Raw genomic sequence first — 23,241 nt, 5'->3', positions numbered from 1 at the left:
CTCGGGCTCAGGACGTGCGCCCGCCTCGTCTCCTCCCTGTCCTAACCCCCGAGACCCGGCCGATGCGCCCGCGCGTGCCACAGCCCCGGCCCCGACTGCGCGTCCGCCTTCCTCCCCGCTCAGCGCTCGCCCCGCCGGAGGCCGTCAGGAACCGCTCATTCAGCGAGGCATTCCCAGAGAAAATGATGGCCCATATACATACTTCTCGATCTGGCCGCTTGTAACCCTGATTTTCTCTTCAACCGAACCGGCCGAGGCCCCCTCCCGCTCCGGGGACCCCCACCAGACACCGCGAGCCCAGCAGTAACGTCAGAACAGGAGCAGTGCAAGCCGGAGCTAAGCCCGATGGGAGACTCCCCGTTTCCAGCCGGGAAGGCGAGAGGTTCCAGCAAAGGCCGAAGGAGAGGGAGGCGGCTGTGGGAGCGTCTGGAGACAGGCGCTTCGGCCAGAGGGCAGTGTGTGCAAAGGCCCTGAGCTGCACTGTGCCTGGTGGGTTGGCAGTGAGGCGGCCCGGTGCGGGGAGGGGGAAGAAAGGAGGTTTGAGGGTGTAGAGGAGCAAACCCGGGCCTTGTTGGTGGAGAAGCTTGGGTTTTCTTTTTCAACCACCGTCAACATTTCACCAGAGAGACCAGGGAGGGGAAAGGGGGGGGCACTTGGCCACAGATGGGGGCTCCAGTTGGGGTAGGGGTGAGCAGTGGGCAGGTTCCTGGTGTTCGGAAGGTGGACCCCACGGGATCTGCAGGTGGACAGGGTGTGGAGAAGAGACAGATGGACAGGGAGGAGGATCCGAGCCGCTGGGATCAGGGCAGACCGACCAAGGAGAAACAGGTGTAGACGGCAGATAAGGGACTCCGGAGGGGGCCTGGGTGGCTCAGTTGGTTGGGTTTCTACCTCTTGATTGAGGCCAGAGTCATGGTGTCAGGACCATGGGACTGAGCCCCAAGTTGGCTCCCGGCTCAACGGGGAGTCTACTTGGGATTTTCTCTTTCCCCCTCTCTCTGCCCCTCCCTTCAAGCACTCATGCACTCTCCCTAATACATGATTTTTTAAAAAAAGAAAAGAATGGGGCTCCAAGAGCGCCTGGCTGGCTCAGTCGACGGAGCATGAATTCCAACCCCACACTGGGTATAGGGATTACTTTAAAAATAAATTAAAACTGGAAAAAGGGCGTCTGGGCGGCTCAGATGGTTAAGTGCGTGTCTTCGGCTCAGGTCATGATCCCAGGGGCTGGGATTGAGTCCTGCATCGGGCTCCCTGCTCAGTGGGGAGCCTCCTTCTTCCTCTGCCTCTCCCCCTGCTTGTGATCTCGCTCTGTCAAATAAATAAAATCTTAAAAAAAGAAAATGAGAGAGTTTCCTGTCAACCCAAGGAGAAATGTGAAGGAGAGAGTGGGGTGAGCCTGAAATCTGGGGCAAGGTCCAAAGGGAGACAGACATGTGGGCGTCATCAGAGATTGGAGTCTGAGGTCACCAAACAGATCCGAAACTTTGCCAAGATTCAGAGGCCAGGAGGAGGGGAGGACGTGGATCCCAGTGGCCAGTGGTGGCCATGGGAACCAAGGCACACTACTTAACCTTTTTCCTGCCTAAATGCCTCCCTTCCCCTACCTTGTGGGACAGGGACAAGAGCAGCACCCACTTCCCGGGGACCTGGCTAATGACTGTGGCAACAGCTGCCAGCACTGTTACGTGAAGGCTCCTAAGTAGAATAAAGACCAGCAAGAAGTTGCCAGATGCCCTCCGGTGGGGTGGAGAAGCTGTCTGGAGGACGAGGGGGTGGTCAACAAGACCACCAAACAGCGAGTCTGAGCAGACCTGCGGGTCAGGTGGGGGGTTATCCAAGCAGACATGATTGGTGACGCTGGGGCAGGGTGGATTTGTGGGGGGAAAGGAGTTGGAGATGTGGACATAGATGCCAAGGAGAGGGGGGGCTGAAGGTGGAGAGGGGGAGGGCTAGGAACAGATTTTAAGATGGGAGATATGGCACCTGTCTAGGTTCTTGGAATGATGGGCAAATCTGAGTAAGAGGACCAGGCAGGATTGTTGGAACCTGGATCCCAGGGGGAGCCTGGGCCCAAGGAGGGCTGGCCTGGGTGGTCCCCCAAGATGTATGGGTGGCAGGCGGGGACAGCAACGGGGCTGTGGACATTAGGAAGAGAGAGGAGAAAGGGCTCATGAGAGCAGGTGGGCCCCGGGACCCCAGAGAACCTGGCAAGGCCTGAGCACAGTTCCAGTGATTCAGACCAGTGCTGCCATGCCACCCATCCCATGGTTCCAGGGAGGCAGAAGGAGGGGGGACCAGGTGCTGTTTGAGAAATGAGGCTGCCCAGCAGAGACCATGGGGGCTCCCCTCCAAGAGGTGACGCTGACAAGTGGGCGTCCGGTTGGGGTGGCGGGGAGTAGGAAGCCCTGGCGGGAGGGTTGGGCAAGACAAGGAATGGGGATGGGATTTCCCCATTCCGCTGCCTTCACCCCCAAACTCGGCCAGCACTTGGACAGGCCCGGGTGGGAGGCAGAGAGGGGGTGTCACTGGCTTCAAGGGAGCCAAACCCAGAGAGTCCACCCCCACGGCCTCTGCAGCCACGGGTCAGAGTGCACTCTCGGCGGGGCGTGGGGCAGCAGGGCCCGCGGAGGACTTCCTTGACTCGGTTCCCAAGAGCGGGCGGGTCTGTTTATGGCACCGCCCTGGCCAGACGCCAGAACCTGGGGAGAAAACAACAAGTCAGAAGCGCAGAGGTCGAGCCCTGCCGCTCTGGGCGCCGACGGCCGTGCCCCGTGGGGCGCAGACACCTCCCGCCCGCGCGCGCCCGCCCCGCGCACACCTGCGCGTCCTCGTGGCCGCCGGGCCCGCTAACGGTCACCTGGGGAGTGGCCCCCGGCTCACGTGCCCCTTCTAACGGCGGGCGCTGGGCGGCCGCCGGCCTTCTCGGGGCCACGGGCCGAGCGAGGCGCCCCCGCGGCGACACCGGAGTCCGACCCCGCGTGACTTTATTAACTTCTTAAGGAAAACCAACAGTGTCCAAAGAGCTGGAGCGGTTTTTCTGCGAGCCCGAGCCCCCCCCCCCCCGGGCTTCCAGTAAAATCTCCAGCTGTCAGGCATCCCGCGGCGCTGCGGTCAACCATCCGGATAACCGTCCCAAACCCACCGACGCGCTGCCCGCATAGACCCCACCGCCCCCACGCCGGCGAGCATGCGCAGTCGCCCACGGCCGCGGAGCCGCAGGCCGGCCCCAGCCCCGACCCCGCCCGCCCCTCCTCCCCGGCCTCCCATTGGCTTTCGTCACCACGGATCCGCCCTTCCCGCGCGTTCGACCAATGAGGTCCCTGATGGGCGTGGCCCAGGGCGGGGAGGCGAGGCCCGCCGGCGCGCGTCCATTGGTGGGCTCGGTGAGGGGAGGAGCCGCTGCCTCCGGCGCCCCCGCCGCCGAGATGAACCTCAGCCGCCTGTGCCGCCTGCTGAAGCCGGCGCTGCTGTGCGGGACTCTGGCCGCGTCCGGCCTGGCCAGCACCATGGTGAGCGCCGCACCAGCGGCGGGCCGAGGGGCCGTTGGGCGGACGCGCGGGGCCGCGGCGGGCTCGGGCGGGGGCCGTTCGGGAGCAGGGCTTGGGCGGCCGGGACCCCCCTTGGGCGCCTGCGGGGAGCGCGAGGCCGGCGGCGTCGAGGCCGCGGTGGGGTGGGGGTGCTGGGCGCCCTCGGCCGCTGGCGTCCCCGGCCGGGCCCCGGCGAGCGGAGGGCGCCCGGTGGGCGGGAAGGCCCGGGTCACGCGCCGCGGGGCGACCCCGCCCCTCCCCCACCAGGCGCGGCCTCGGGGCCTGCTTGGTGGCGTCACAGACGGGCGGCCGGGCGCCCTGGCTACCGGCCTTTTTGTGCCCCGGCGCGGGCCTCTGGGCACAGGCGCGGCCGGGCATGGGCCGCGCGGCCGCCAGCTCCCCGGGTCGCCGCGGGCAGCGCCGCCGGTTGCCGGGCAGGCGGCGGCAGCAGCAGCGACGGCGGCGCCGAGTCCCCCGGCGGGGGAAGGCTAGGGCTGGCGGACGCAGGAGGGCGCGCCCCCGGCGGGAGGAGTCCCGTCTGGAGAGCCCGGGGCAGGCGGAGCTCGTGACCTGGGATAGCGGCTGTAGTGTGGAGTGTCCAGAGCCGGTGCGCGCGGGTCCCCCACCCCGACCGCTGGGCACCTGGCGCGGGCCCAAGCCCTCTCTGGGCCCCAGCGGCCTCTCTCCAGTGTGCGCTGCTGCGCAAAGGGCGTGCGCCCTCGCGGAGGAGTCGTCCTCGGTTTTTCCTTGCCCCGGGGCCTGGGTTTTCTGGGCGCGGATCCGCCTGGGAGCCCTTCCTCCGCGCACCCCAGGCCGGCGAGTGAGCCAGGTGGCAGGGGGCACCGGGCTGTGCGCCCCGAGGTCCCCACGCCGCTCATGCGCCTTCCTTGCCTGGCAGTGCGCGTCCCGAGACGACTGGCGCTGTGCTCAGTCTATGCACGAGTTCTCCGCCAAGGACATCGACGGACGCACCGTTAACCTGGACAAGTACCGGTGGGTCCCTGAGCGCCCCGTGGGAGAGGCGAGGCAAAGGCTGGCGGCGCCGAGCTGGCCTGACTGCCCCCTCTCGCCTCCAGGGGCTTCGTGTGCATCGTCACCAACGTGGCCTCGCAATGAGGCAAAACAGACGTAAACTACACTCAGCTTGTCGACCTGCACGCCCGATACGCTGAGTGCGGTTTACGGATCCTCGCCTTCCCTTGCAACCAGTTCGGGAGGCAGGTGCGTGGCTGGCGCCGCCCCCGTGTCCCGCGTCCCGGTGTGCGGGAGGGGGCCGGCGGGAGCACGGGCTGCTCCTCGCTCACCCCCACGGCCCTGCTCGCCACAGGAGCCAGGGAGTAACGCGGAGATCAAAGAGTTCGCTGCCGGCTACAACGTCAAGTTCGATATGTTCAGCAAGATCTGCGTGAACGGGGACGACGCTCACCCGCTGTGGAAGTGGATGAAAGTCCAGCCCAAGGGGCGGGGCATCCTGGGAAAGTGCGTGGGAGGCTGGGGGAGGGGAGAGGCTGGGATGGGGGTGCCTGGCGGGCCTCTCGCGTTGCCACCGGATTCCTCATGACTCCCGGTTGCTTCCCTAGTGCCATCAAGTGGAATTTCACCAAGGTAAGAGGCGGCTGGGAGGTGGGGGTGGGCGGCCAGGACCGCGTCCAGGGCCAGCTCCTGTCCCCAGGGCCCCTGTCTACTCAGCTGCAGCTCAGTGCCCTGGCCCCAGCCGGGCGGCAGGTGGGGGGCTGCTTGCTTGCCCCCAGCGCCCCGGGCAGCAGCACCCCCCCTCGCCCGGCCGGGGCCCTGCGATGACACGGTCTCTGTGGGCAGTTCCTCATTGACAAGAACGGCTGTGTGGTGAAGCGGTACGGTCCCATGGAAGAGCCCCTGGTAGGTGCCTTTTCTGCTGATCCCGGTGGGGGTGGGGGCCAAGGGGAGAGGCCACTCCTGACCCCCCTTTGCCCCCACAGGTAATCGAGAAGGACTTGCCCTGCTACCTCTAGCTCCACAAGTATGCGCCCCCCCACAGCCTTGCCCCTCGGAGCCTTCCACCCGGCACCCATGACGGTCTGCCTGGAAACCAGCCCGCTGGTGGGGCAGACCCGAGAACCCGGCGTGCACCCCTCGCCGGAGGAAGGTTCCTCGGCCCGGCTTGAGGCTTGGCGTCCCCCCACCCCCGTGGTTATCTTGTGGGAATAAAACATCCACATTGGCTTGCCGTGTGCTGCTGTCTCCCTGCAGAGGGTGGAGGGTGGAGGGAAGCCTTTTGCCCGGGCCCCTTCTGGTTCAGGGGCAAGTTCTGGCCTCTGAGTTCCTGGGCACTGTGGGCTCTGCGGACTGCCCGTTGCTAATCTGAGCGGCCCGCCCACCGAGTGCCGGCAGAGCTGATCCGGCAGGAGGTAATAGGAATTACTGGCTGGTACTCCTGTAACCCAGGGTGTTAACCGGTTAGGTGACAGCTGTTAGAGCCATGCTTGGGGCCAGTCTTCCCAGTGCCAAGAGGGGAAGGGTCAGCAGGGCCTGAGCCTTGTGGTTCTGCCCACTGGGAAACCAGGTACCTGGAGCCGAGCATCAGGCCAAGCCGGTCTGGGCACAGAGCCACACCGGGCACACTGGCCTCATTGTTGGACACAGCCAGGGCACCCAGGCCCGCCCTCAGGGCCTCATCTGGCCCTGGCAGGGGGGGCATCGTCTCCAGCCTTCCTGCCCCAGGAGGGGTGGGGGACGGCCTGGGGCTAACAGGGTTCCTCGGACAGAGACCTGTCCCTGTTTGGGGGAATGGCACGGCTGGAGAGTGGCTGAGACTGCCCCCCCACCCCCTCTTCCACTATCTCCAGTAAAGGTCAGTAGCAGAGGAAGGGGGCTGGAGTACTGGAATAATGAGGTGGAGGAAAGCCCCAGGCACCCTGAGCTGCTCCGCCTGGGGTCTCCTGGCTGCTCATTTGCCCACATTCTGGCTGGAGACCTATCCTTTGAACTTCAGGGCCAGACCCACAAGTGCTTCCTGTGGCTTCCGGCTCTGGGGCTACTCCACCCCCCCAAGACAATCCTGGGAAGAAAACCAAAGCAGGGGCCACAGCTGTGGACACCAGTGATCAGAGGATCTGGTCTCAGAGTACCCCCATGACGGTCCCCGGTGGGGTTTGTGTGTCTAGCACACAGGAGGCGACCAGCGTCCCAACCAAGACACCATAGGCCTGGCCCAGCTAGTCTGGAAGCTGCTCGCCTGCCATGCTGGTGACAGAGTGACGGCAGACAATGGCCTCTTGGGGTGGGAACCTGCCTCTTCCAGCTGGGCCCTGGCCTCACACGGGTCTGGGAGAGGAGTGGGCTGGTCTCCCCCACCCTGGGTGCCCTCCACAGGTGACAGCCACGTCCACCGCCCCTGAACGGGGTCACTACTGGCATCCGCTAAATGCTCCTGGAAGAGACCTGCGGCCTCTCCCAACTCCCCAGCCCCCCACCCCCGCCGGGGCCCTGGTCTCTGTGGGCAGGAGAAGATGACAATCTGGGAAATCGTGAAAAGGCACGTATATTTAAAAAAGATCTCTTTACATATGTACACTTGAAATTCATTATAAATACACATAGAAACGAAGGGGCCCGTCCACACCGCCAGCTCCACGGCAGATTCTGGGGCCTGGGAGAGGTGGCCGGGCAATAATTTAGGGAGCAAAGAGAGTGGGGAAGAATTGCATATATTAATAGGGGGGGCCTGTCCCATGGAGCCCCCCAGAGAAGGCAGGGCCCTGAGCACCTGGGGTTTCCTGAGTTTCCAGCTCTTGGGGCCACCCAGTCTTGTGGATTCCAGGGGTTCCGGTCAGACCAGGCCCTGTAAGGTGGGTGGGGTGAGGTGGGTTGGGGAGCCCCTGCCTAGGCCTGGTGGGTGGGAGGGGGAAGGACAGAGGCAGAGGGAGGGAGGGCCCCCCACCCTGGGCCCTGCCGGAGCCTAGACTCCGAGTCCAGACCCCGAGTCATCCTGAGTGGGGACCTGCACTGCCTCGGAGAGCCCGGAAGGGCGGGCAGCATCGGGAGGGGTCCGTGCAGCCGCCCGCAGGGAAGGCACTGCTGTAGAGACCTCCAGAACAGGTTGGGGGGCACCGCAGCCCCCCCTTCCTGGCAGTCAGCAGGGGAGCCCGGCCCTCCCCGCTCCCCGCACCACGTGGGGAGACCAGACAGAGTCCCTGTGGCCGCGGCTGAGTATTGCAGAGAAGCAAGCTTCCTCTCGACACCCGCTGCCGGTCGCCTCGCGGGTCTAGGAGTTTGGAAAGGGGGGGCCGAACTGGATGACGCTCTGCCGCTCGGGGCCGCCGCCCCCCCCAGGCGCCCCTGCGGCCCCTGCGCCCGGCCCGGAGGGACCGGTGGGCGGCCCCGCGTTGAGGGAGCGCAGCATGTCTTCCAACACCTCCTTGAAGTTGATGTCGCGGCCCTGGTGCGCCAGGGCCGCGGGGTCCGCCGCGGGGTCCGGGGCGCCCAGCGGCAGGCCCCCGGGGGCTGGCGCGGGGTCCGGGGGCGGCGGCGGGAAGGCAAAGGGTGAGGGCGGCGGGAAGGCCTGCGCCGGCGGGCTGCACGTGAGGTCCAGGACCTCGCCCGGGCCGCAGGGCAGCGCGAGCGCGAGCGGGCGCAGGGCGGGCAGCGGCGCGGGGAAGCCCCGGCCGCGCGCGTTCTTGCGCTTCGCGTCCGCGTCCATGAGCTGCAGCTCCTGCAGCACGCGGCGCACGCAGCCCTCGGGGATCTTGATGCCTGGGACAGGGGAGGGGCGGGTTTAGGGGCACGGAAGGTCAGCGCGGCTGCAGCGGCACCCCCCGCCCCCGCCGGCGTGCCCGTGCGCTCACCGACTTGCTTCTTCTTGTCCTTGGTCTTGAGGCGCACGATCTGCAGGTAGCTGCTGCTGGTGACGTCGGCCATGACGGCGGCGATGCGGCCCCACACGCGCAGCAGGGCCCCGCACAGCATGTAGTGGTGGCGCAGCCGCAGCCCCTGCGTGCAGTCCTTGCCCTCCTGCACCAGCCGGCAGGGGCGGTTCCTGCGCCGCGGGGCGGGGGCGGGGGTCAGACCCGGAGCGCCCCGCCGCGCACCCTCCCACCGCACGCCGCCCTGGGGGTCCGGTCCCCGCCGCCCCCACCTCAGCGTCGGGCTGCCCGGGAGAGGGGGCGCCCGGCCCGGCCCGGCCCCGCCCTGGCCCTCACCAGGCCGCGTGGCTGCAGTGCGTCAGCGAGAAGGCGTAGCTGTTTTCCCAGTGCTCCCTGGCCTCCTCCGCGGTCACCTGGGGGCCAGCCGCCTCGTGAGTCCCGAGCACGGGCCGGCCGGCCGCGCGCCCCCCACTGCAGGGCGCCCCCCCCCAGTGCACAGGCGCCCCGGCCCGCACCCCGGCCCGCACCCCGGCCCCGCGCGTACCCGACGGAACTTCCGGCACAGGCTGTCGTACGTCTCCAGCTGGCTCTGCCGCCCCACGTTGGGTTTGTACACCGTGAAGTGCTTCCCGCGGTTCTGCTCGGCCAGGAGGCAGCTCGGCTTGCCGCGAACCTGGGCAGGCGGGCGCGTGAGGCCGCGCTCTGCCCCGCCCCCTCCCCGCCCCCCACCCCCCCCACCCCATCCTGCCCCTGGGGACCTGTGTGCCACCCAGACCCGCACCTTCGAGAGGTAGAAGCCGTCATGGGTGCCCGTCAGCTCCAACGACCTGGCATAAACCTCATCCCACTTGAGGCCACGGTCCACGCTGATCTGCAAGAGCAGATGGGCTCAGAGCGGCGGAGCAGCCACGGTGGGGACCGCACTCCGAGTGCTGGGCGGCAATGGGTGCCCTCACCTTGTAGAAGACCACCTGCCCGTCCTGTGGGTGTCCGGGGGCCAGGAACACCTGCTGGCTCTCCTCATAGATCTCGTCAATGCCTGGAGCCAGGTCTGCAGAGAGAGCGTGGACAGGACAGCGGGCTGAGCCCCTCCCGCCTGCCCCCCCCACATGGCGTGGGGGGGCGCCCCAAGGATCCCAGCATGGCCTGAGGCCCTGTGTGGCTGGGCAGGCTCCGGGCTCTGGGCTTTAGGGGGCTGTCAGTCCCAAGTTCTGGGGTACCGCAGAGATGCCCGCCAGAGCACAAGAGAGGTTCCCCCAGTACAGACGGCCTGGACCCAACCCCACGTGGCACCCTGGATAGCAAGTGGCCCCTCCAGTGGTGGCCTGGGGTCCTGCTGGACACTCACGCTCGGTAGGACTAGAGGCCCCACACAGTCTGCTCTGCGTGGCTGTGGGGGACGGCTGGTGTAAACGTTAGCAAACTGTACCTGCCACTGAGTCTACAAAAGTTTTATCAGCACACGGCCACAGCCATTCACGTTCCAGGAGCGTGAGCTTTCAACGCCAGGGCCGCGTGGAACGTCAGAGACAGGCCTGTCGTTCTCGGTGAGGGCCCGGCCCCGGGGGTGAGGAGAGCACGTGGGCCGGCTTACCGCCATCACACTGAGCACGCCAACACATGCCTCACATCTGAATAAAATGCTCCAGTCCCTGCGGGACACCCGGGAAGGGGGTCCTGTGGCCCCCGAAGTACAGGACAGTGCTCAGCGCCTCCCGGGACTCTCCATGCTGCTCCCAGTCCTGCTCCTCCAAGGCCCCCGGGGGCGTGCTGCCACTGCGCCGGCCCCGCCGGCCCGGTCTCTCCGTGGGATGGCGGGGGCGAGGTGCTAGGGGGTGCCAGGGACTGCCGGGGCCATTCCCTGCTCTGCTGCCGGGGCCATTCCCTGCTCTGCCTGGCCGGGGCCGTGGCCGGGCCGCCCCCGCTGTGGCCCTCACCCAGGATGCCCATGTCGTATTTGCCCTCCTTCTTGTCTGTCTCGATGAGGCGGTCGAAGGTGTCCGAGAAGTACTGGAAGAGCGCGTTCTGCTTGTGCACCTCCAGCCCCAGGATGCGGTTCAGGAACTTGGTGATGGAGCAATCTGCTGGGCAGGTGGGGAGGGCGCTCAGACCGCGTCAGGAGGGGCCCTGGCCTGGGAGGGGGGGTCTTCCCTCTGGGGCTGGGGGGCCTGCGCACAGGACTCACCCTTCTCCACATCCAGACAGCCGGACCTAGACTCGCGCCCCCCGATGCCGACGGACAGCAGGCCCTGCTTCATGTCTGCGGAAGGCAGGGCCTCGAATGCGTGCTGCCCTGCCCCGGCCCCGGGCCCTCCCCAGCCAGCCCCGGGTCTTCCCTGCCCCCGGCGCCCCCTTGGTAAGCGAGGGTGGGAGAAGTCTTTGGGCACAGATCTGGTCTACCAATCCCAGCGCCCCAAACAGCTCAGGGCCAAGCTGCCCCCCACCCGAGACCCTCCATCTCCCGCAGCTCACCCCGGAAAAAAGCGGCATCTCCTCCAGGGTAGGCCTGGGGCAGCGGCACCTTGTTCTCAGTCTGGTTCAGGACGGCGGTGAGCACACAGCTGAGGGCCCGGGTGCCGTACTGCGTGGGAGGGTGAGGGGTCAGAGGGCCTGGCTCGGGGGCTGGATCTGGGCAAGGAACCCCTCAGTCGTCCCCCGCCCTCCCCAGGTACCTTGTTTTCGAAGTTGTACTTGCTCAGGTCACGGGACTCGGTGGCGCGCCGGTCCCCATGAGTCAGAGCCCCCTGCCCGGGAAGGGGAAGGGCGTCATGCACCATCACGCGCCGCCCCCGCTGCCCCCACCCCGGGGCCTGCCACAGGCCTTCCTTGGGGAGCCCGCCCGCCCGCTCACCAGGCTCTCGAGCCGCTTGGCGACGATGGAGGCGAACCTGCGCTCCCCGGCCAGCTCCGAGATGAGGAAGACATACTCGGGCGCAGAGACCTGGTTGGACCTGTGGGTCCGGCCTGAAGACAGAGGAGGGCTCTCAGGGACCAGCGGTCAGGGGCGTGTGGCCGGGTGGGGCGGGGCGGGCCGGGCCAGGGGGGCGGCTCACCGAACTGCTGGATGGCGCGGTCGGCGCTCCACGGCAGCTCCAGCGTCATGTGCACCCGGCGCCGCTGGTTCCGGACGCGGCGATCGGCTTGGAGGGAGATGCCGGAGCTGGAGGCCTCGGAGATGATGGCCACGAGCTGGCGGGATGTGGATGGGACACGTCTGTGCCCTGTGCCCCCTGCCTGGCCCGCTGGGGCTTGTTCAGGGCGACCCACACAGAGGCCTGACGTGTGTGCCCCTGGGGCAGCCCGTGTGGGCTGGGAGCGGGGTCTGGGCCACCCCTGGGTGTCCCCGGACCGAGTGGAGCCTGCCCTGCCCACAGCAGCTTTCCCACACAGGGTTTTAAGGGTGGGCCTCGGAGAAGCCACGGACAGGGACAGCACAGGTGACAGTGCCTGAAGGCTGGGACGGCCAGGGAAACTATGGGGGCCCTGCTCAGGCACACACAGTCACACGCACACACAGCCACGCACACGCGCGTGTGCACAGTACACACAGACCCAGCAGAGGTTGCAGGAACCCTGCAGCTCCTGGGGCCCCCGGGACCTCACAGGTTCCCCCCGACACCAGGAGGACCCTAGGAGCACCTGTGGACACAGCCCGTTCCCTGGGCCCGGAGGCCCCGTCTCCACAGCCCCCACCTTCTCCCCACTCATGAAGCGCTCCTTCTCCCTGAGGTTCACGTGGTCGATGGAGAGGCCTTGCTCTGCCCGAGACTCAAAGGCCACCGTCCCGTCAGGCCTGGACACCACGCGGCCCTTCCTGCCAGTCATCTGGGGTTGGGGGAGAGGGAACGGCCGTCAGCTGGTGGGGCCACGCAAGGGCTGCTCCATGCGTTTCCCTGCTCCCCACCTGTGCCCCGCAGCTCCTCAGTGTGTGCTGTGGGGTGCTGCGGACGCTGGGCCAGACGCAGCCTCTGCCCCGGGCCCTAGCCGCCCACGGGGCAGACGTGGGAGTTTCACCCCACCTTAAGTCTCCTCTGTAAAACGGCTGCCCGAGGCGAAAACAGACCTGGATTTCACCCCAGGACATCCCGGGAAAAGGGTACAGTTGTGCAGGTGGAGGGGACAGACCTGAGAGTGCCCCCAGAGGCCCAGGGGCAGAGAAGGGTGTGTGGGGAAGGGGATACAGGGCTGGGCTGGGGAGCAGGGGCCGGACGTTGGTGGCTGAGCGAGAAGGGTCCTCAACGGGCACCCCGAGCCTCGTGGGCTGGACGATGGCCGCTGCAGCTCGGGTGCCCGCGCCCCAAGCCCACCTCACTGTGCTGGGGGCAGACGTGGGGTAAACGCCAGGGGCCTCAGAGCCTGAGTGTAGGTGGGGCTCACCTCGGCCACGCGCTCGGGGCCCCCGAGCTGGTCGATGAGCTCATCCAGGGTGTTCACGGGCAGCTCCCGGCCCAGCGCCCGCACCTTGGCCAGCAGGTCCTGTTTCAGCTGCTCCACGCGCTCCAGGACGCCGGGGCCGTGAGGGTCCCGCTGCAGGGGGCACAGGGGCCCTGTGGGGCCAGAGGGTCAGGGGGGTACCAGCCAGCCCCCCCGCCTATAACCCCACTCGCGGCAGTGGACGAAGGATCCCCCAGGGGGTGGGGCACAGCAGGGGCTGGGGTCCAGCGCCCTCTGTTCCCCAAAGGCTGGCGCGAGCCCGCTCGGCCTCTGACCAGCAGCGCAGCCCTGGCAGCTCTCCGAGCCCGTCGCCCCCATTTGAAAGTGGCAAACGCCAGGCTGCGGGCCTCACCACGGTCGTCGGCTGGCAGCCCGACGGTGTCCAGGATGACCACGTCGTCGTCCAGCGCGGACTCGGGGGAGGAGTGGGAGTCGCTGTCCGGGCCGGCGTCCGACTCCGTGCTGCTGTCATCGCTGATGCGGATCACGCCCGCCGCCTCGCACGCCAGCCTGGGCGCCTTGGCTCCGCGGCCCCGCGGCCGCCCTGCACACCGAGAACCAGGCTCACCAAGGCCTGGCCTGCTCCTCTCTGGAGGGGCCCGGCTCCCCACAATTCCGCACACCGAGAAGGGGCCGCTGGGGCCAGGCGCATGTGCTGGGACACAAGCGGCCTGAGCCTCTCATCTGGCCAGCGTGGGCTGCTGTCTGGGGTCCTGCCGTGGGCCCGGGCAGGGCATCAAGGGGCAGCTTTCACATCCCAACCCCTCCTGACTCTTCAGCTTATCCCGAACTGGGGCCTGAGGAGGCCGCACGCCTGACCCCACGAGGCAAGCCTGGCCCGGCTGGCCAGAAAACGTGTCCCAGGCCCAAGAGGATGGTGGTCCAGGCCCCTTCTGTGCACTGCCACGGTCCAGGGTGCCCCCCAGGCCGGTCCTGGAGGTGAGGGGAGCTGGGGCCCCCTGGTCTGGCTCTGTGACCTCAGGTGGGCTGCTTGCCCTCTCTGAGCCTCATGTCCCATGAAGAGCTGATGCCCAGCCTCCACTGGGAGGAGGAGGACCTCCCTGTCGTAGCCCTGTCGTAGCCCACACGGCCGGCACAGCGTAGCTGCCGGGCTGGCTTCCGCTAAGGGAGCACGGGGCTGGGTACCGGCATCTAAATGCCCCCCGACCCCAAACCCGTCTGAGGGTGGTGTTGGAGTCCGCCGGGAGGCGCTGCCCGAGGACGAGCTAAGCACGCCAGCCTGCAGCCCTGGCTTCTTGTCTCTTGCTAACCTGGCAGCTGCGCGGAGCTTCCGGGCCCTGCGGGGATGTGTGTGTCCTTGCCACGCAGTGCAGCCCGGAGGCAGCTGCCCGTCCGGCTCCCTCTCCCTCTCTCCCGCTCTCCCTCTCTCTCTCCCCCACATCTCTCTCTCTCTCTCTCTCTCGGAAGCTATACTGAGCTGTCCCGGTATCTGTCCTGCTGTGGACAGACGGGGTGGGCATCACGAGTCAGACCCCCGCAGGTTGTGCAGCAAATGACAGAGAGAGCGGCTGCTTGGAGGGGCCAGGTCGGGAGGGCCACAGGCCAGGCTGGGCGTGGTCGGGGTCGGGGGGCGGCGAGGCTTACGTTTTCTCTTACTGCCTGCTCCTCTCTCTCTCTTTCTTTTGGTGGAAGGAAAGTGCTTCTGAATTAGCGACAGAAAGACACCCCTGAAAACAAGAAGCAGAATTTATTCCCACTACAAGGGGTGTTGTACTGTCCAACGGGAGAGTCGGAGTACTGTGAAGCCCTTGTGGGGGCTAGCTCTGGGGGATGGGCACCCAGTGTCTGGGGTTCAGACAGGGCAGGCCAGGGCAGGGAGGCAGCTGTGTGGATTGGGGGGGTGCAGGGGGGGAGGGGCACGGGGCGGGGAGATGGGTGGAGGGCCCCAGACTGCAGGGGCACAGTTTTACTGGGAAGGCCTGAGTGTGGAGCGGGGGCCTGCATAGGGCTCCTTCCTTCCAGCCACCAAGGGCTCAGGGCTCTGCCTGCACAGGCCGACCACCTCCAAGGGATGCTGGGCCCAGGAGCCCCGGGAAGAGAGAACTGCTGCTTCGGGGACCCAAACATCTGCGCAGTCCCTGAAACCTCACCAGGCTCCCAGTGGGGGATGGGCACTTGGAAGCCTCGCACTGAAAACCTAGTCCCTCTGCCAGCACCTCTGAGCCCTGGGGTCACCTGTGGCTAATCTTTCTGGTTTTACAACTGGAGCACAGTGTCTGGGGGCTGGGGCTGGTGTCCGAGCAGATGCACACCCGGGCTCCCGCTGCTGCAGTCACAACACACGGGCTGTCACGTGGCGGGGGGGCTTGTCCCCCAGTGACTCTACCACCCGCCCTTGGGGCTGTGAGCACCACTCACTCAGCAGCGGAGACAAAGCAGTCGAGCTGTCCGTCCTTCTCGTCCAGCACCTCCCGGGTCCGAGCCTCGCCCGTGGACTGCAACCCGATGACCACACACTTGGGGGGGTGGGGGTGGAGGAGCAGGGTGAGCCGGACTCTGGGACCCCCACCAGCCGTCCCTGGAGCATGGCCCCAGAGGGGCCCACAGAGAAGCCCCAGGCTCCCAAGCCCAGCCCCCAGTAGTCAGAAACCCAGAGCCGGCCTGTTTCTCTCCACCGCTTCCATCCTGCTAGGAGCCAGAGCCCCAGCACACCAAGATCTGCTCTAGGAAACCCCATACGGCAGCGCACAGCTGCCCTCAGCCCCTGGGACCCGCTCCCTTGTTCTCTGCCCTGGCTCCTGCCCGGTTCTTCCCAGGGAATCACCAGGCCGGCCTGGACACAGAGAACCACAGGCAAGGCCACGCACGGCACCTGCTTCAGGGGGGCGGGGTTGTGCAGGGCCACAACCTTCCGGGCCTTGACATTGCTGGTGCCACAGCCCGTGCTCACAGGCTCAGCCAGCCGCGTGAGGGCACAGGGGTCGAGGCGGTCACCAAGCTCTTGAGAAGACCAGGGCAGAGTGCCTGGGCAGCCCCACAGGGCCAGCGCTGCGGTTCCTGGCTCACCTTGTCCCGGGCCAGCTCCTCCCGGGCCAGCCCCACCAGCCGGGACACCTTGGCAGCGACACACAGATACTTGAAGAAGCGCTGATGGGCCGACCAGAACTGACCCCACAGGGATTTGCGAGACTCCAGGCCGATCCAGTCGGCCGCCTGCTGGAACACGCCCAGGGCCTCGGCCCACTGCAATGACACAGCTGGCTGAGCCCGCCGCTGCCTGCCAGCTGCCCGGCCCCCGCCCCCAGCCCCCACCTTGGGCCACCCGGCCCTCACTGGCGGGCATTCGTGGCCAGGGATACAGGCATGGGTGGCTGAGTGACACAGAGGCAGTGTCACCGCAACGGGAAGAAACGTTAATGGACCGAAACGTGTGGGGCTGGTGAGGCCACAGGGAAGGTGACCCACTCAGGCAGCACAAGGCCTGGACGGTCTTTCAGAAAGGGCTGGGGACATCTGCGGTGACCGCCGCCTGCCAGCAGCCCCGGGGCCTGGATACTGCAGAGCAGGAAGGCTCACCCAGGGCACTGCTGCCCCCGTGACCCGAGCCCGCAGCTGGGGACAACTGTAGCCTTCACAACAGGGGGGCTTCCGACACCGAGGGGGCGGGCCCAGTGCCGAGAATGACCGCCGGGGCACAGGGAGACGGCTCTCCTTTGGTTTGAACTATGTTGTAAGTGTAACTCTCGGGGCTGAGGCTCAGGGCTGTAGGGAACTGCCGGCGAGAACGCGGGAGCCCAGCCCCACGCCAGAACAGCAACGGCAGTGAGGCCCGGCCGCGGGCAGAGGCGTGGACGCCGGAGACAGCCTCTGGCTCCAGGAACAACGAGCTCCTACCGCGGGGGGAAGGCCCGCTGGGGGCCTGGTTACCGGCCCCCATCAGTCTGGCCACAGAGGAGCCCCCCACACGAGCACAACGCTGGTCTCCAGCCAGGGGCCAGATGGGCGGACCAGCTGCCTCCTCCCTTCTGTGACCCGAAAAATGCCTGTGGTGCCTTTGAGGACAGACGCTGACAGCGAGAGGAGCGTTCATTCCGAGGGGAAACGCACAGTCGCGTTCACAGCAGCGTCAGCGACCCCCAGTCGCCCGGCTTACCAGCAGGGCCGCGCGGTTGTAGACGCGCTCAAAGGCCGGGGACAAGGGGATCTCCTCGATGCGGAAGGTGACACCAGAGAAGCTGAGCTGCCGAGCGATGTACATGCCGCTGACCTTCATATCCATGGCCACGATCTCCATGGCGCCCACGCCCCTGCGCACAGGCACAGAGCCACCCGACGGATTACGCTGGGTCCCGCTCAGCCCCAGTGACCCAGGGAGGGGCCGGCAGCAGGAGCCGAGGGTGAGCGAGGGCCACGGCACAGGGAGCGGAGGGAGCACGTGCAGAGGCCCCGCGCTCTGGCCTGCCGGAGCCACGGGGGCCGGGGGGACAGGGACAGCAGGGCGGGGTTCCTTCCCCCAGAGTGACGGGAGGCAGAGACAGGGAAAGAAAGAGATCCCTCGGCTTGCCCGACGCGTGCAGGCCAGGACGCAGAGACGCTCGCCAGACAGCAGGCCTCTGCAGGTCCCTTGGCAGCCCCGGTCTCGGGCAGGGGCGGGCACCCACCTCTTCTCGATGGCATGCAGAAACTCCTCGAAGGTTCGGAAGGGCGTGCCGTCACCCCAGATGCCCAGGCGGCTCATGTAGATCATGTTCCGGGGTTCAGAGGCACCTGGGGCAAGGGAGCCGCCCGTCAGCTCCTCTAACTTAGCCAGGTCAGGGCCTGGGACGCAGCCCCAGAAAGGCCCCAGGAGCAGACGCAGCCCCACGCCCACCTGTGGCGCTGGCATAGACCACCCTGGCCTGCGGCAGCCTGTTCTGCAGGTCCAGGACGGCCTTGCCCATCTTCGTGGAGCCGGCGTTCTTGGCTTTGTGGCACTCATCAAACACGATCTGGGGCAGGCAGGGGTTAAGGACTGTTCTGGAAGGTAGGCAGCCCCACAGGCCCTGGTCTGATGCCCCAGGGGAAGCTCAGAAAGGTGCCTGGAGGCCATCAGGGCGAGGAGGAAACCGCCTGGAGGCCCCTGGAGGCCCCCAGCAACAGAGCCGGCAGGCGCCGGCCTGGTGAGACCATTAAGGAGCGCGCACGAGCGAGCACAGAGCAACAGGGTCTCTGAGTGAGCCGGGCGGGCCTCCCGGCGGCAGCCGTTCCCCCAGGGGAGCCGGGGAGCGGTGGTGCTGGCTCTGCATCATCCCCCAGACTGAGGGCCCCAAGCGAACAGGCCAGAGAAGAGGAGAGGAGTGGGGGGCAGCAGTTTCCAGGCGAGGGTGCAGGTCATGGACGCGATCCTACAGGAAGGGGCGCAGCTACACACGCGTACCTACGGCGTGTCAAGGGCACGAGGGATGTGTGGACACGGGACCGAGAAGCGGGACAGTGGAGCCAAGCGCATGGTCCTCGGGCAGGCGCGATGCGCAGCCACTCTACACGCCGTCACCTGCCCCAGGCCCTGCGAGCGGCCTCAGGTCCCTTCTTCCGGCCCGTGGGCCCTGCTCTAGAGGACAGCAAGGGTCTGGCCACAGTAACCCTACGAACGTGTGCACACAAACCGGAAAGACACAGAGGGCTGGTGTCCCTCTTCTGAGCTGTGACTGGACCAGGAGTGAGAGGGACTCCCCAAGAGTGCTGGGAGGCCTGGGGGCCGGCCACCCGGGTCTGGGAACGGGCCAAGGAAAGTGAGAGGTTCTCAGGGGGCCCACTGGCGGGTCCCTCGGGGCTGTTTACAACAGGGACGCTGGAGACCACCGCCATGTCCCTGAGGCGGGACAGAGCAGCAGGACATGCGGTGATGAGCACACGTGCCCGGGGTCAGGCAGGGAGGAGAAAAGTCACGTGCCAAGGCACCCAAGGAATGACCTCTGGGGACCATGGACAGGAAGGTGCCCCCAGAACCCTTCAGCGAGGGCCAGGCCCTGCCCCAGAGCAGCACCAGCAGCGCCAACACAGCCATGTGCACCAGGCAGCAGGTTCCCCTGCTGCATGAGGCCCAGAGGACTCTCCGTGGTCCCCAATGCAGAAATCCCCAGAAAACCAGGCACCTCATGGGGAGCCTGAGGGGGTCCGCTGGCAGAGTGCTGGTGGCCCCGGAGTGCGGTCAGCTTGCAGTTAACACGCGGCCAGCCCAGGACAGTCCTGCCTGGACCTTCCACAAGCTGCTGCTGCTCGTTCCGGAGGAACAAAACACCCCTGCCCGCTCCAGACAGGAGGAAGCTGCAAACCTCTCCAGTCCCTGCACTTTCTGCCGGGAAGGGCCTGGAGCCCCTACCGATACCGACAGGGAGAGACGGGTCAGCAGAGGCCCCCGCCAAGCCCCAGGAGCTCAGCTGTCCTCTAGCGACCCCAGCCTGGCCTGTCCACCCTCACCGAGCCCCGACGAAAGTAGGGGGTGCCGCGGAAGCAGAGGGGGAGGAGGCGCGCTCTGCCCCATTCCCACAGCCGCGGGCACCTTCCCGGCCTTGGGGCCCGCCCCCACGCTGGCGGTGGGAAGTGCCGCTAGCCGGAGCCGGGAAGCCGGGCCAGACCGCAGCGGACAACAGCGGTCAGTGACCGCGAGCCTCCTGCCGGGAACTCCTCTAGCTTCCGGGGTGAGGTCCCGGGATTCCAGAGCTCCACCCCTCCCTCCGATCCCCCTCCCCCTGCCCCCTTCCGGACCCCACCCTCTCGCTCCCCCCAACCCCAGCCCAACCCTCCTCCGCCCCCCTCTCTCTAGACCCCGCCCCCTCCAGCCCCAAACCCTCGCTGGCTCCACGCTCCCTCCCACCCCGCCCCTCCGTGCCCCGCCCCTCCGTGCCCCGCCCCTCCAGGCGCAGCCCCTCCAGGCGCAGCCCCCTCCAGCGCGCCTAACGCACCGCCCCGCGCCCACAGCAGAGCCAGGATACGACTCCATCGAAGGCCTCCCCGCACCACTCCAGGATCTGGCGGATGCGCGTGCGGTGCTGCCCGCCGGCCTGGCTCTCCCCGATGAGGGCAGAGTAGGTGGCAAAGAGGACGCCCTCTGAGGTAGTGTTGTCCCCGTACTTGATCTGGCGGAGAGGGGCGGGCGTGGGGGCGCTGCCGGGCTAGCGCTCCGGGCCCCCACCCGAGGAGGGGGCCACCCCACCCACCTTGCTCAGCGCGTGCACCGCGATGCCCGGTGCGTCGATGTCCCGCAGGTCCCGCTCCGCGTCATACTTGAGATCATTGGAGACGCTGAACCTAGGAGTGCCGGCTGGTGGGTGCCACGGTGCCCCTCCCTCCTCGCCTGCTCACCTGGGCCTGGGCCTCGGGGGGAGGGGGGGCACACTCACCACAGGGACTTCTTCCTGCCGCGCAGGTAATTCTCCAGGATGATGCCGGCCACCGTGCGCCCCTTCCCCACACCCGCGCCGTCGCCGATGAGGAAGCCGGCCCGCTGCCCGCTGGGGAGCAAGACCTCGTGTTGCTGCGGGCCAAGGAAGGGCGGTCAGGGTCTGGTGGGCTGCCCCTCCCCAGGGCCTCGAGGGTCCCCCCACACACAACGTGGGCTGGCGAGGCGGGAGACCCGAGATCACCTGGCAGGCGTAGGTGATGGCTTCTAGCTGTAGGGCAGACAGGGCCCCGCTGTCGGAAGCAGGCAGGGCAAGGGTATAGGTGATGTCTGGCGGTGGGACACTGGACAGGGTGCTGGTCTCCACCACGCGGTCCGGATGCTGCTTCCCGATCTTGGCTGGAGAGGCGTGGCCAAGGGCACATCAGGGGCGTGGCCAGGGTCTAGGGTGGGCTGCCAGGGTCCAGGGCGGCTGGGAGCTGCTCCCAGAAGGCAGAGGGGTAGACTGGGGTCTGGGGTAGGAGGCCCACCAGTGTTTTGCACAAAAGAATGGGGGAAAGATCCCTGCTCGGGGAGGAAGGTGGGGCTCACTTCTCACGGGCCCTCTACGGTAGCCAAGTGGGGTTTACAGAACTGCCCCCAAGGCCAGCCCACAGCCAAAGCCAGGTTGCAGAGAGTCCCAGGAACCAGCCCGTAGCTCCGGCCACTGGCCCTGCCTCCGGCTGGAGCCCACTGGGGCTGTGCAGGCCTGGCAGGGCCCGGCTGGGGGCTGGCAGTGGGCAGCGCACTCACATTTGGACGGTACGTAGTCGGCGTAGGTCTCTGTGTGGCCCAGCTCCTCCCCCTCATCCTCCTCTGCCTCGTCTTCCTCCTCAGGCTGACTCTGGGACTGAAGGTCAGTGCTAGAGCTGTGGTCCCAGCTGCATGGGCCAGTCCTGCCCGGCACAGCCCTCCCTCCCCCAGGGGGCAGCCAGCCCAGTGAATGGGGCACACACACTCCCCCCACCGTGTGGTGCCTTCCCACCCATACAATGGGGAGACCCTGCTTCCAAACAGATGCCCCCGAGCATCCCAGGCCCTACGAGAGGCAGGCAGCACTGGGGAGGGGGCCCAGCTTACCTGGTAGCTGACAAGAAGTGGGGTGCTGGAAAGGGAGGACACAGGGTCCTCAAGGCCTGTCCATGGCCCAGTGGGCAGGAGCAGCTAGAGCAGAGAGTGGACATGAGCCGGCAGGCGAGATCAGGGAAGGAAGCGCCCCCCATGGGCCCCTAGCCTGGTCTCCAGCGGGTTCTCACACTGTCCTCACGCCCCTCAGCCCATGGCCAGCTGCCTGCCTCCTTTCTGCTGCCTGGCAGCTGGCTCTCGAGCAACAAGCCACAACCCCCATCATGCAGATCAGCAGAGGGAGGACATGTCCCGTGTCCCAGACCACAGTCATGCCGTGGGAAGACTGACCACCGGAGCATGGTCCCAGGCGACCAAGAACCTCGTGGACAAAGGTGGTGCCTGGGGGGAGCCCATCGGCCATGGGCACACGAGGACCAGAGCCCAGAGGGTCCAGGACAGGAGACCCGAACCCTGGAGAACCGTGTCCCACCCGGCCCTCCACCGGCCCGCCCTCAGGGAGCGATCACACTGAGGCTGCTGGGGGTGACCTGTCCTCGGACACACGGGGTGGACGCAGCAGGGTCGCGACCAGATCTGCACAGTTCTAAAACACACCCTCCCTTAAAATAAAAACCATGAAAGTAGTGTGGTCATCGCAAAGCCACAAGCGTGAGAAACAAGTAGAAATGAAAAAGTCCCTTCCAGAGCCCATCCCCTGCCGGACCCCACCATGCCCTGACCCATGACTGTGGACGCCAGCGGCTCCCTCCTGAGCACACACCGAGCTTGACGGTCCTTTCCTGTCTGGGGGGATGACAAGCTGTGGGGTGTGGGATAGCCCACTTGATTCCTAGGACTCCCGCTGTTTTCGAAGGTTAAAGACGCGCCAAAGCTTTTTTGAAAAATAAATGAGACGGAAGGAGAAACCAGGAGCAGGAAACCTAAACTCTATTCCCCGTCCCCCCCCCCTTTTTTTTTAAAGATTTTATTTATTTATTTGACAGAGAGAGATCACAAGTAGGCAGAGAGACAGGCAGAGAGAGGAGGAAGCAGGCTCCCCACTGAGCAGAGAGCCCGATGCGGGACTCGATCCCAGGACTCTGAGATCATGACCCGAGCTGAAGGCAGCGGCTTAACCCACTGAGCCACCCAGGCGCCCCCCCTTTTTTTTAATTAACAAAAACAAACACCCAATTAACCCCCCCAAAAAAGCAAAAAAAAAAAAAAAAACCCGGGCCCGGGTTCCTGGAAGGCTAAGGCCCCAAGCACCGGGTGGCGGCTGTCCTCCTGCTGACCATTTCCAGTGGCCTCTGCCTCACGCTCTGCACCCAGGAGCCAGGGGCTGGTCGGAGGCCCTTCAGCCCAGATGCAGGAAGGCGGCCCGGGCCTCCCGCCACGACTGTAGAGGACAGGGACCGCACAAGGCCGCCCTGGGCTCTTCCTGCCCTTCTGCCAGCCCCACACTGGGCTCCAGGTCACGCTGACCCATCCACTGTCCCCTGGCTCAGAGGGGCCGGGAGGCGCCGAGGGAGCACCAGACGGCTGGGCAGGCATCGTGTCCACTAGTGTGGACCACCAGGCAGGGCTCGGGACAGAAGACGCTGCTCCCCCTTGGAGGCACGACCCCTCACCCACATCCCCAGTGCTCCCTGTCAGACCCTTGAGCCCGGTTCCGGCTCCGAAGAGCTAGGGGCTTCTCTTCCAGCAGCGAACCCCGGAGGGGAGCCGGACGGGGGCCCACCTCCTCCCTGATGTGCCTCTGCCCAGTCCGGGAATGAGCTGGAGTCTGGGCCTGGCACACTGGGGACCCCTCCCATCTGGCCGGATGTCACCCGCGCTCCCCCATCAGAGTCTTGCACGAGCTCCACAGGCGCCAGCGCAGCCCTCTGGCTCCTGGGTCCCCACCTTCTCAAAGCCAGGAACACCCGCCCCCCCACAATGCCTCCGGACAGCGCCTAGGACCCCCAGAGGGAGAAGCGGTGCTGGA

The 23,241-nt window shown here is 66.8% G+C and overlaps 2 protein-coding genes across 9 annotated transcripts in view; one reads left to right on the top strand and one right to left on the bottom strand.

Annotated features, from left to right (window-relative positions):
• Nucleotides 1–3,370: 3,370 nt before the first annotated feature.
• On the top strand, nucleotides 3,371–5,732 carry GPX4 (glutathione peroxidase 4). 2 transcript variants are annotated; one of them, XM_082737743.1, is made up of 7 exons: nucleotides 3,371–3,512; nucleotides 4,429–4,523; nucleotides 4,607–4,751; nucleotides 4,858–5,009; nucleotides 5,111–5,135; nucleotides 5,349–5,408; nucleotides 5,489–5,732. In XM_082737743.1, exons 1-7 carry the CDS (start codon nucleotides 3,429–3,431, stop codon nucleotides 5,519–5,521), a joined length of 594 nt encoding a protein of 197 aa, XP_082593869.1. In that variant the 5' UTR covers nucleotides 3,371–3,428; the 3' UTR covers nucleotides 5,522–5,732. The 2 variants fall into 2 exon arrangements, with proteins under 2 accessions (XP_082593869.1, XP_082593868.1); XM_082737742.1 differs by lacking the exon at nucleotides 3,371–3,512 and adding an exon at nucleotides 3,892–4,137.
• A 1,302-nt stretch (nucleotides 5,733–7,034) lies between these two features.
• SBNO2 (strawberry notch homolog 2) overlaps nucleotides 7,035–23,241 on the bottom strand; it is a 48,840-nt gene continuing 32,633 nt past the window's right edge. For 5 of the 7 annotated variants that reach the window (XM_082737388.1, XM_082737387.1, XM_082737389.1 and 2 more), the window contains 27 exons: nucleotides 21,267–21,350; nucleotides 20,940–21,036; nucleotides 20,392–20,546; nucleotides 20,149–20,282; nucleotides 19,966–20,056; nucleotides 19,741–19,884; nucleotides 17,637–17,754; nucleotides 17,428–17,533; nucleotides 16,920–17,073; nucleotides 15,833–16,009; nucleotides 15,185–15,282; nucleotides 14,411–14,493; nucleotides 13,158–13,349; nucleotides 12,749–12,918; nucleotides 12,065–12,196; nucleotides 11,425–11,560; nucleotides 11,223–11,335; nucleotides 11,044–11,115; nucleotides 10,844–10,952; nucleotides 10,557–10,631; nucleotides 10,309–10,455; nucleotides 9,328–9,422; nucleotides 9,153–9,242; nucleotides 8,916–9,044; nucleotides 8,708–8,784; nucleotides 8,354–8,544; nucleotides 7,035–8,261 (listed from right to left, as the gene is read on the bottom strand). In XM_082737388.1, coding sequence (XP_082593514.1) covers nucleotides 7,774–8,261; nucleotides 8,354–8,544; nucleotides 8,708–8,784; nucleotides 8,916–9,044; nucleotides 9,153–9,242; nucleotides 9,328–9,422; nucleotides 10,309–10,455; nucleotides 10,557–10,631; nucleotides 10,844–10,952; nucleotides 11,044–11,115; nucleotides 11,223–11,335; nucleotides 11,425–11,560; nucleotides 12,065–12,196; nucleotides 12,749–12,918; nucleotides 13,158–13,349; nucleotides 14,411–14,493; nucleotides 15,185–15,282; nucleotides 15,833–16,009; nucleotides 16,920–17,073; nucleotides 17,428–17,533; nucleotides 17,637–17,754; nucleotides 19,741–19,884; nucleotides 19,966–20,056; nucleotides 20,149–20,282; nucleotides 20,392–20,546; nucleotides 20,940–21,036; nucleotides 21,267–21,350 — 3,657 coding nt within the window. In that variant the 3' untranslated portion in view covers nucleotides 7,035–7,773. The remainder of the gene's footprint in view (nucleotides 8,262–8,353; nucleotides 8,545–8,707; nucleotides 8,785–8,915; nucleotides 9,045–9,152; nucleotides 9,243–9,327; nucleotides 9,423–10,308; nucleotides 10,456–10,556; nucleotides 10,632–10,843; nucleotides 10,953–11,043; nucleotides 11,116–11,222; nucleotides 11,336–11,424; nucleotides 11,561–12,064; nucleotides 12,197–12,748; nucleotides 12,919–13,157; nucleotides 13,350–14,410; nucleotides 14,494–15,184; nucleotides 15,283–15,832; nucleotides 16,010–16,919; nucleotides 17,074–17,427; nucleotides 17,534–17,636; nucleotides 17,755–19,740; nucleotides 19,885–19,965; nucleotides 20,057–20,148; nucleotides 20,283–20,391; nucleotides 20,547–20,939; nucleotides 21,037–21,266; nucleotides 21,351–23,241) is intronic. The other 2 variants (XM_082737391.1, XM_082737393.1) reach the window with 1 other exon arrangement.

This window comes from Mustela nivalis (genome assembly GCF_964662115.1).
Source record: "Mustela nivalis genome assembly, chromosome: 1".
NCBI classification, from domain to species: Eukaryota; Metazoa; Chordata; class Mammalia; order Carnivora; family Mustelidae; genus Mustela; species Mustela nivalis.
Note: the sequence above shows the minus strand (reverse complement) of the source record. Positions and strands in the feature narration are given on the sequence as shown.